Source organism: Bombina bombina, chromosome 5, assembly GCF_027579735.1.
Source record: "Bombina bombina isolate aBomBom1 chromosome 5, aBomBom1.pri, whole genome shotgun sequence".
NCBI lineage: Eukaryota > Metazoa > Chordata > Amphibia > Anura > Bombinatoridae > Bombina > Bombina bombina.
The window spans coordinates 265,694,585-265,706,590 of NC_069503.1; the positions used below are offsets into that span (position 1 = coordinate 265,694,585).

At 38.7% G+C, this 12,006-nt stretch overlaps 1 protein-coding gene across 2 annotated transcripts in view; it reads left to right on the forward strand.

Moving 5' to 3' along the window:
- Window positions 1-12,006, forward strand: part of TRDMT1 (tRNA aspartic acid methyltransferase 1) — a 425,365-nt gene that overhangs the window by 140,693 nt on the left and 272,666 nt on the right. For both annotated transcript variants that reach the window (XM_053713982.1, XM_053713981.1), the window contains exon 2: window positions 6,207-6,316. In XM_053713982.1, the coding sequence (XP_053569957.1) occupies window positions 6,207-6,316 (110 nt within the window). The remainder of the gene's footprint in view (window positions 1-6,206; window positions 6,317-12,006) is intronic.

Consider the following 12,006-nt stretch of genomic DNA (forward strand, 5'->3'; position numbering starts at 1 on the left):
TTTAAGCCTGTTTAACATGTCTGTGCCTTCAGTTAGATCATGTTCTGTATGTATGGAAGCCAATGTGTCTCCCCCTTCTAAAATGTGTGATAATTGTGCCATAGCATCCAAACAAAGTAAGCACAGTACTGTCACAGATAGTAAAGTTGCCCAAGATGATTCCTCAGATGAAGGGAGTAGACATAGTTCTACATCATCTCCTTCTGTGTCTACACCAGTTTTGCCCACGCAGGAGGCCCCTAGTACTTCTAGCGCGCCAATGCTTGTTACTATGCAACAATTGACGGCAGTAATGGATAACTCCATAGCAAATATTTTATCCCAAAATGCCCTGCATTTCAGAGAAAGCGCGATTGCTCTGTTTTAAACACTGTAGAGCAGGGAAGGCGCTGATGATAATTTTTCTGTCATACCCTCACACCAATCTGAAGTGGGCAATGAGGGAGGTTTTGTCAGATGGGGAAATTTCTAATTCAGGAAGAATTTCTCAGACAGGCAGATGTTGTGACATTTAAATTTAAATTAGAGCATCTCCGCGCACTGCTTAAGGAGGTGCTATCTACTCTGGATGATTGTGACAATTGGTCATCCATAAAAATTGTGCAAGATGGACAAGTTCCCTAGAGGTCCCGGTGCACCCCAACGCTTTTCCAATACCCAAGCGCGGGTGGCGGACATAGTGAATAAGGAGTGGGAGAAGCCAGGCATACCTTTTGTCCCTCCTCCTATATTTAAGAAATTATTTCCCATGGTCGACCCCAGAAAGGACTTATGGCAAACAGTTCCTAAGGTCGAGGAGGGCGGGTTTCTACACTAGCCAACGCAACGACCATTCCTATTGAGGACAATTGTGCTTTCAAAGATCCTATGGATAAAAATTGGAGGGTTTGCTTAAAAAGATTTTTGTACAGCAAGGTTACCTCCTTCAACCTATTTCGTGTATTATTCCTGTCACTACAGCAGCGTGGTTCTGGTTCGAAGAACTAGAAAAATCGCTCAGTAGAGAGACTCCGTATGAGGAAGTTATGGACAGAATTCACGCACTTAAGTTAGCTAATTCCTTTATTTTAGATGCCGCTTTGCAGTTAGCGAGATTAGCGGCGAAAAATTCAGAGTTTGCAATTGTGGCGCGCAGAGCGCTCTGGCTAAAGTCTTGGTCAGCGGATGTATCTTCCAAGACAAAATTGCTTAATATCCCTTTCAAAGGTAAGACCCTCTTTGGGCCAGAATTGAAAGAGATTATTTCAGACATCACTGGGGGTAAGGGCCATGCCCTCCACAAGATAGGCCTTTCAAGGCTAAGAATAAGTCAAATTTTCGTTCTTTCGCAATTTCAGGAAGGGACCGGTCTCCAACTCTGCAGCCTCTAGGCAAGAGGGTAATGCTTCCCAGACTAAACCAGCTTGGAAACCGATGCAAGGCTGGAACAAGGGTAAGCAGGCCAAGAAACCTGCTGCTGCTACCAAAACAGCATGAAGGGGTAGCCCCCGATCCGGGACCGGATCTAGTAGGGGGCAGACTCTCTCTCTTTGCTCAGGCTTGGCAAGAGATGTTCAGGATCCCTGGGCACTAGAAATAGTCTCTCAGGGTTATCTTCTAGAATTCAAGGAACTACCCCCAAGGGGAAGGTTCCACTTGTCTCGCTTATCTTCAAACCAAATAAAGAGACAGGCATTCTTACATTGTGTAGAAAACCTGTTAAAAATGGGAGTGATACACCCAGTTCCAACTGTGGAACAAGGCCTGGGGTTTTACTCAAATCTGTTTGTAGTTCCCAAAAAAGAGGGAACTTTCAGACCAATTCTGGATTTAAAAATTCTAAACAAATTTCTCAGAGTGACATCGTTCAAAATGGAAACTATTTGAACGATTTTACCTACAATCCAGGAGGGTCAATTTATGACTACCGTGGATCTAAAGGATGCGTATCTACATATTCCTATCCACAAAGATCATCATCAGTTCCTAAGGTTCGCCTTTCTGGACAAACATTACCAGTTCGTGGCTCTCCCATTCGGACTAGCCACTGCTCCAAGGATTTTCACAAAGGTGCTCGGGTCCCTTCTAGCGGTTCTAAGACCAAGGGGCATTTCAGTGGCACCTTACTTGGACGACATCCTAATTCAAGCGTCGTCTCTTTCAAAAGCAAGGGCTCACACAGACATTGTTCTAGCCTTTCTCAGATCTCACGGGTGGAAGGTGAACATAGAAAAAAGTTCACTGTCTCCGTTGACAAGAGTCCCTTTCTTGGGGACAATAATAGATTCTTTAGAAATGAAGATTTTCCTGACAGATGTCAGAAAGTCAAAGCTTCTAAATGCTTGTCAAGTTCTTCACTCTGTTCTACGGCCTTCCATAGCTCAGTGCATGGAAGTAGTAGGGTTGATGGTTGCAGCAATGGACATAGTTCCTTTTGCGCGTATTCATCTAAGACCATTACAACTGTGCATGCTCAAACAGTGGAATGGGGACTATACAGACTTGTCTCCAATGATTCAAGTAGATCAGAAGACCAGAGACTCACTCCGTTGGTGGCTGACCCAGGATCACCTGTCCCAGGGAATGAGCTTCCGCAGACCAGAGTGGGTCATCGTCACGACCAACGCCAGTCTATTAGGCTGGGGCGCGGTCTGGGATTCCCTGAAAGCTCAGGGTCTATGGTCCCGGGAAGAGTCTCTTCTCCCGATAAACATTCTGGAACTGAGAGCGATATTCAATGCTCTCCGGGCTTGGCCTCAACTAGCAAAGGCCAGATTCATAAGATTCCAATCAGACAACATGACGACTGTTGCTTACATCAACCATCAGGGGGGAACAAGGAGTTCTCTGGCGATGAGAGAGGTGACCAAAATCATCAAATGGGCGGAGGATCACTCCTGCCACCTATCTGCGATACACATCCCAGGAGTAGACAACTGGGAGGCGGATTATCTGAGTCGTCAGACTTTCCATCCGGGGGAGTGGGAACTCCACCCGGAGGTGTTTGCCCAGTTGACCCAATTATGGGGCATTCCAGACATGGATCTGATGGCGTCTCGTCAGAACTTCAAGGTTCCTTGCTACGGGTCCAGATCCAGGGATCCCAAGGCGACTCTAGTGGATGCATTGGTGGCGCCTTGGGCCTTCAACCTAGCTTATGCGTTTCCACCGTTCCCTCTCATTCCCAGGCTGGTAGCCAGGATCAAACAGGAGAAGGCCTCAGTGATTTTGATAGCTCCTGCGTGGCCACGCAGGACTTGGTATGCAGACCTGGTGAATATGTCATCGGCTCCACCATGGAAGCTACCTTTGAGACAGGATCTTCTAGTACAAGGTCCATCGAACATCCAAATCTAGTTTCTCTCCAGCTGACTGCTTGGAAATTGAACGCTTGAATTTATCTAAGCGTGGGTTTTCGGATTCTGTGATAGATACTCTGGTACAAGCCAGAAAACCTGTGACTAGAAAGATTTACCATAAAATATGGAAAAGATATATCTGTTGGTGTGAATCCAAGGGATTCTCATGGAGTAAGATTAAAGTTCCTAGGATCCTTTCCTTTCTCCAAGAAGGTTTGGATAAGGGATTGTCAGCGAGTTCTCTAAAAGGACAGATTTCTGCTTTATCTGTCTTGTTACACAAACGACTGGCAGCTGTGCCAGATGTTCAAGCTTTTGTTCAGGCTTTGGTCAGGATCAAGCCTGTTTACAGACCTTTGACTCCTCCCCTGGAGTCTAAATTTAGTTCTTTCAGTTCTTCAAGGGGTTCCGTTTGAACCCTTACATTCCATAGATATCAAGTTGTTATCTTGGAAAGTTCTGTTTTTGGTTGCTATTTCTTCTGCTAGAAGAGTTTCTGAATTATCTGCTCTGCAGTGTAATCCGCCCTATCTGGTGTTCCATTCAGATAAGGTTGTTTTGCGTACTAAACCTGGTTTCCTTCCAAAAGTTGTTTCCAACAAGAATATTAACCAGGAAATAGTTGTGCCTTCTTTGTGCCCGAATCCAGTTTCAAAGAAGGAACGTTTGTTACACAATTTAGATGTAGTCCGTGCTTTAAAGTTCTATTTAGAAGCAACAAAGGATTTCAGACAAACGTCTTCTCTGTTTGTCGTTTATTCTGGCAAGAGGAGAGGTCAAAAAGCTACTGCTACCTCTCTTTCCTTTTGGCTGAAAAGCATCATCCGATTGGCTTACGAGACTGCCGGACGGCAGCCTCCCGAACGAATCACAGCTCACTCTACTAGGGCTGTGGCTTCCACTTGGGCCTTCAAGAACGAGGCTTCTTTTGATCAGATATGTAAGGCAGCGACTTGGTCTTCTCTGCACACTTTTGCCAAATTCTACAAATTTGATACTTTTGCTTCTTCGGAGGCTATTTTTGGGAGAAAGGTTTTGCAAGCCGTGGTGCCTTCTGTTTAGGTAACCTGATTTGCTCCCTCCCTTCATCCGTGTCCTAAAGCTTTGGTATTGGTTCCCACAAGTTATTGAACCGGACACACCAATGTTGGAGAAAACAGAATTTATGCTTACCTGATAAATTACTTTCTCCAACGGTGTGTCCGGTCCACGGCCCGCCCTGGTTTTTTAATCAGGTTTGATAAATTTCTTTCTTTAACTACAGTCACCACGGCACCCTAAAGTTTCTCCTTTTTTTCTCCTGTCCGTCGGTCGAATGACTGGGGGGGGGCGGAGCCTGGGAGGGACTATATGGACAGCTTTTGCTGTGCTCTTTGCCATTTCGTGTTGGGGAGGAGAATATTCCCACAAGTTATGGATGACGCCGTGGACCGGACACACCGTTGGAGAAAGTAATTTATCAGGTAAGCATAAATTCTGTTTTTTTAAGGGCTTATGATAGTTTAGCATTAGATTAGGGGGTGTTTTTATTTTGGGGGGCTTTTTATTTTCATAGGGATTAGGTTTAATTTTTTTTAATTTAATTTTAGACCTTATTTATTTCTTGTAATCTTAGATTAGATTAATTTTTTTTTTTTTTTTTTTTAAGTAATGTTAGCTTTTTTATTTTAATTGTAACTTAGTATTTTTTAATTTAGGTAATTGGGGTTAATTTAGGGGGGTGTTAGGTTAGGGGATTTAGTAATTTAATTAGTTATTTGCGTTGTGGGGGTCTGGCGGATTAGGGGTTAATAGGTTAATTAGGGTACTTGGTTGTGGGGGTTTGGCAGATTGGGGGTTAATAGTTTTATTAGGATTATTGTGTTTGGGTTTAGCGGTTTGGGGGTTAATAGTTTTATAAGGTTTGTTGCAATGTGGTTTAATGGCAGATTAGGGGTTAATACATTTTATTAGGTAGATCGCGATGTGTGTGAATGGCGTATTAGGGCTTAATAGTTTAATTAGGCATATTGCGTTGTGGGGGGTTGTCGGTTTAGGGGTTAATACTTTTATTATTAGTTCCGATGTGGGTTTGATGGCGGATATAGGGGTTTACGTGTCGGGTTTATTTTCGGGAGGCGGGTTAGACTTTTACCAGAGATTTTACTTTTTTTATTTTCTTAGGTGCCAGCAGTTTCTAAAGTGCCGTAAGTCACTGGCGACTCCAGAAATTAGTATTTACGCTCATTTCTGGACTTCGCTAGTTTATCCGACTTACGGCACTTTATGAACTGCCGGCGGGGTTTATGTGATACCCCGATGTGCGAGGTGAAATTACGGGCGGTGCGGGGCATATGTAATCTCGACCTATATGTTTCAGTTGCTTTAAACTCTACAAAACTGTTTGAGGATAAAATGTAAGTTTAATAATCATATTATGGTCACACAGTCATTATTTGGTTGAGGTAGCATACACTAGGTGTCAGTGTTAATTTACCTGTCTCAGATGAGCCTGCAATTTTACGTATTGCAACAGTTGAGAATGAATAAATATTATTACATATCAATTTATTCTGCAGTTTTTAAGTGTGTATGATTGAAAATTGATCTACAGTTAATTGGATTTTTGGATTCATATGTTTGTTACAAAGTAGATGTGATAGAATAATTTAAAAGATTGAAATATTATTCTTAGAAAATCTGTAAAATGTTAAATTAACTGTGAGACTGAATAGTTTTTTGTTTTTTTTTCTGCATAGTTTTCTTTTAAGTTTTATATGGAAAAATGTGCCAGAATCTTGTTTGTTTCTTTTTGCCTTTCTATGCAACTCTGTTGTATCTGTTTTAATTAGGATTCACATTCACAGAACTATTTGTTGTTTTTAACAGAGAGCGGAGTATCTGCTAACATTGTTGCAGCTGTTGATGTTAATACTACTGCTAATGAAGTCTACAGATATAATTTTCCCAAAACACCACTATGGCCAAAGTCTATTGAGGTGAGCTGATTTTATTGTATATTATTGTACTTGACTCAATCTTGTAATTATTGTTATAATTTATTCGTATACCCCAAGGCAGAACATACAGTGATCTGAGATTTCATCGCAGAAAATGCAGCATGTCTACAGAAAGAACAAGACACATGCAGGAACTGTTACTGATTTAACTTTGCAGCACTGCTCCACATCAGGCTGTTCTCTTCAAACAGCACTGTGCTGTTGCTGCACAGTGTAAGTTTTCCTTATCACAGTGCATCCAGAGCAAAGTGTTGTTTGAATATGCAGTAGATTTATATATTAGACCAAGAGTATAGAATTCTTTTTATTCAAGAGACAATTTATTGTTTTGGCTGCATCTAATTTGCAATCCAATTTTCAACTACTGCACTATATTATAAAACTTTTAAAATTGCTTTATTCTCCAGTTAATCAACACATTGCAATTAAACGTGTGCTTAAGTGTAACTGCCTAATTTAACATTTTATTTTATTTAAATATGAGCTGCAGAAAATTTTTCACTTAAAAAAATCTCATCGCAGAAAGTGAAAAAAAGTTCTGCCTCTGGGTTCGTATAGTGCCGACATATGATTCATATCCAGAGACAGTCCACTTTACATGTAATTTATGTTACAGACCTTTTCCTATAATGTTTTCAACAAAGGAACCAATGGCACTTGTTTTCAGTTAGCACTAAACCTTAATGGTAACCCTTTATGTGAGCAGAAGAATTAAGTTTTCTTAATAGTATAGGGTAAGGGTGCTGGTGTATTGAGGCAATTGATACTACTAAAAAGAGTACGGGAAGACTTACTCTTAATAAGAATACACAACTCAGCACTCAAGGTCTATAACTTTCAGATCAAGTATAGTGAGAACAGCATGTGCTAACGGACTTGTGAAACTAAATTAAAACATAACTTTTATTATATATATTGAAAAATAGGAGATAAATTAAAAGCACACTTAAGTACCCTTATGTAGTTAAGGTCTTTATATAAAACTTAAATATTGTGTCAAGTTTGAAATATAGGCTGGAGCTCCGTAAGATTATTTGTTGATATAGCTGAAATCAAGCCTCTTAGTGTTGTACAGGTCTCATAAGATTTAGTACAGTAGTAATTTAACAATACCTGTCAGACTAAAGGTTATTTGTAGGTTTATAAAGTACTGTATTCACAATACTTATTATTGAGTAGAAGATAACCTTATAATGTCCGACAGAGTAATAAGGGTATTTATCACTAGGCACAATAATTACAGCTGAATCTGGTTAATCTCTGTTCTTGGTTTTATAGGTCCAGGCTATGTATAATATACAGGCTAAATGTGGTGTTGTTCGATAGTGGTTCAATAATACAACGTCAAAGTAAGGGTTAGTTATGAGTTTATAAAGTGCTGTATAATCAGCGCTTCTAAGTTTACAAAGTACTGTATTCTCAGTACTTCTATTCCTTAATAGATACCCTTAATAATGTTTGACAGAGTAGCACACGTCTCTATCGTTTATCACAGTTGTTGAATTTAGCTATAGTTATTATTCTATTCTTAGTGCTAATAGTCCAAAAAGAATTAACACTTTGTATAATACAAGCCATAGTTAAATTATGTAACACAATAACTGCAGTCGGATCGTATTATGTATGGTAGGTTTAATACGAATACACTGATATTAACATCTTAGAGTCATTAGTTGTTTATTCAGTCTCTTATACATGTGTCTTTATTAGGAGACACATCCTTCTGGGATACCTTAACGGTAGTTTTATTAAAGGGACATTGAACCCAAATTTTTTCTTTCGTGATTCAGATAGAGCATGCAATTTTAAGCAACTTTCTAATTTACTCCTATTATCAAATTTTCTTCATTCTCTTGGTATCTTTATTTGAAAAGCAAGAATGTAAGTTTAGATGCCGGCCCATTTTTGGTGAACAACCTGGGTTGTCCTTGCTGGTTGGACAGCACCAATAAACAAGTGCTGTCCATGGTTCTGAACCACAAATTTGCTGGCTCCTTAGCTTAGATGCCTTCTTTTTCAAATAAAGATAGCAAGAGAACAAAGAAAAATTGATAATAGGAGTAAATTAGAAAGTTGCTTAAAATTGCATGCTCTATCTGAATCATGAAAGAAAAAATTGGGTTCAGTGTCCCTTTAAGTATTTCTTTCATAGTACCTTGTGGTTTTTAGTTACAGACAATCATTCAGTGTGTATTAAACCTTAAAAACGGCTTGTCTCAGTTATTTTGTGCTTCAGTACTATATATCAGCCGTTTATAAGACTGAATCTATACTGCATGAGTGTTTGTAATGTAAATATATAAGATACTATCAAAGCGATCAACACCTAAAATAACCACTGTTAAGTTGTCCCAGGAGTAAAGGCTGATATAATACAAGGTGATAATCTCTGTGTATTGTACGGAAACTGTGAAATATAGTACAGAAGCACAAAATAACTGATACAAGCCATTTTTAAGGTTTAATACACACTGAATGATTGTCTGTGACTAAAAACCACAAGGTACTATGAAAGATACCTAATACTTAATAAAACTACCGTTGAGGTATCCCAGAAGGATGTGTCTCCTAACAATGATACATGTATAAGAGACTGAATAAACAACTAATGACTCTAAGATGTTAATATCAGTGTATTCGTATTAAACCTACCATACACAATACGATCCGACTGCAGTTATTGTGTTACATAATTTAACTAAGGCTTGTATTATACAAAGTGTTAATTCTTTTTGGACTATTAGCACTAAGAATAGAATAATAACTATAGCTAAATTCAACAACTGTGATAAACGATAAAGACGTGTGCTACTCTGTCAAACATTATTAAGGGTATCTGTTAAGGAATAGAAGTACTGAGAATACAGTACTTTGTAAACTTAGAAGCGCTGATTATACAGCACTTTATAAACTCATAACTAACCCTTACTTTGACGTTGTATTATTGAACCACTATCGAACAACACCACATTTAGCCTGTATATTATACATAGCCTGGACCTATAAAACCAAGAACAGAGATTAACCAGATTCAGCTGTAATTATTGTGCCTAGTGATAAATAACCTTATTACTCTGTCGGACATTATAAGGTTATCTTCTACTCAATAATAAGTATTGTGAATACAGTACTTTATAAACCTACAAATAACCTTTAGTCTGACAGGTATTGTTAAATTACTACTGTACTAAACCTTATGAGACTTGTACAACACTAAGAGGCTTGATTTCAGCTATATCAACAAATAATCTTACGGAGCTCCAGCCTATATTTCAAACTTGACACAATATTTAAGTTTTATATAAAGACTTTGACTACATAAGGGTACTTAAGTGTGCTTTAAATTTATCTCCTATTTTTACAATATATTTAATAAAAGTTATGTTTAAATTTAGTTTCACAGATCCGTTAGCACATGCTGTTCTCACTATACTTGATCTGCAAGTTATAGACCTTGAGTGCTAAGTTGTGTATTCTTATTAAGAGTAAGTCTTCCTGTACTCTTTTTAGTAGTATCCTTTTCCTATAATGTGCATAATGCATTCAGAATTATACAAACAACTGCAAATTATAGTACATATTTACAAATATGCACTTTCAACGGTTAAAAGGGACACAAACCCCACATTTTTTCTTTCACGATTCAGATAGAGCATGCAATTTTAAGCAACTTTCTAATTTACTCCTATTATAATTTCTTTCATGTAATTAACAAGAGTCCATGAGCTAGTGACGTATGGGATATACATTCCTACCAGGAGGGGCAAAGTTTCCCAAACCTTAAAATGCCTATAAATACACCCCTCACCACACCCACAAATCAGTTTTTACAAACTTTGCCTCCAAGGGAGGTGGTGAAGTAAGTTTGTGCTAGATTCTACGTTGATATGCGCTCCGCAGCAAGTTGGAGCCCGGTTTTCCTCTCAGCGTGCAGTGAATGTCAGAGGGATGTGAAGAGAGTATTGCCTATTGAATGCAGTGATCTCCTTCTACGGGGTCTATTTCATAAGGTTCTCTGTTATCGGTCGTAGAGATTCATCTCTTACCTCCCTTTTCAGATCGACGATATACTCTTATATTTACCATTACCTCTACTGATTCTCGTTTCAGTACTGGTTTGGCTTTCTACAAACATGTAGATGAGTGTCCTGGGGTAAGTAAGTCTTATTTTCTGTGACACTCTAAGCTATGGTTGGGCACTTTATTTATAAAGTTCTAAATATATGTATTCAAACATTTATTTGCCTTGACTCAGAATGTTCAACTTTCCTTATTTTCAGACAGTCAGTTTCATATTTGGGATTATGCATTGAATTATCATATTTTTCTTACCTCAAAAATTTGACTTTTTTCCCTGTGGGCTGTTAGGCTCGCGGGGGCTGAAAATGCTTCATTTTATTGCGTCATTCTTGGCGCGGACTTTTTTGGCGCAAAAATTCTTTTCCGTTTCCGGCGTCATACGTGTCGCCGGAAGTTGCGTCATTTTTTGACGTTATTTTGCGCCAAAAATGTCGGCGTTCCGGATGTGGCGTCATTTTTGGCGCCAAAAGCATTTAGGCGCCAAATAATGTGGGCGTCTTATTTGGCGCTAAAAAATATGGGCGTCGCTTTTGTCTCCACATTATTTCAGTCTCATTTTTCATTTGCTTCTGGTTGCTAGAAGCTTGATATTTGGCATTTTTTCCCATTCCTGAAACTGTCTTATAAGGAATTTGATCTATTTTGCTTTATATGTTGTTTTTTCTCTTACATATTGCAAGATGTCTCACGTTGCATCTGAGCCAGAAGATACTACAGGAAAACCACTGCCTGCTGGATCTACCAAAGCTAAGTGTATCTGCTGTAAACTTTTGGTAGCTATTCCTCCAGCTGTTGTTTGTAATAATTGTCATGACAAACTTGTTAAAGCAGATAATATTTCCTTTAGTGATGTACCATTGCCTGTTGCAGTTCCCTCAACATCTAAGGTGCAGAATGTTCCTGATAACATAAGAGATTTTGTTTCTGAATCCATAAAGAAGGCTTTGTCTGTTATTTCTCCTTCTAGTAAACGTAAAAAGTCTTTTAAATCTTCTCTCTCTACAGATGAATTTTTAAATGAACACCATCATTCTGATTCTTTGGACTCTTCTGGTTCAGAGGATTCTATCTCAGAGATTGATGCTGATAAATCTTCATATTTATTTAAGATGGAATTTATTCGCTCTTTACTTAAAGAAGTACTAATTGCTTTAGAAATAGAGGATTCTAGTCCTCTTGATACTAATTCTATACGTTTGGATAAGGTTTTTAAAGCTCCTGCGGTTATTCCAGAAGTCTTTCCTGTTCCTAATGCTATTTCTGCAGTAATTTCCAAGGAATGGGATAAATTGGGTAATTCATTTACTCCTTCTAAACGTTTTAAGCAATTATATCCTGTTCCGCCTGACAGGTTAGAATTTTGGGACAAAATCCCTAAAGTTGATGGGGCTATTTCTACCCTTGCTAAACGTACTACCATTCCTATGTCAGATGGTACCTCGTTTCAGGATCCTTTAGATAGAAAAATTGAATCTTTTCTAAGAAAAGCTTATCTATGTTCAGGTAATCTTCTTAGACCTGCTATATCATTGGCTGATGTTGCTGCAGCTTCAACTTTTTGGTTGGAAACTCTAGCGCAACAAGTAACA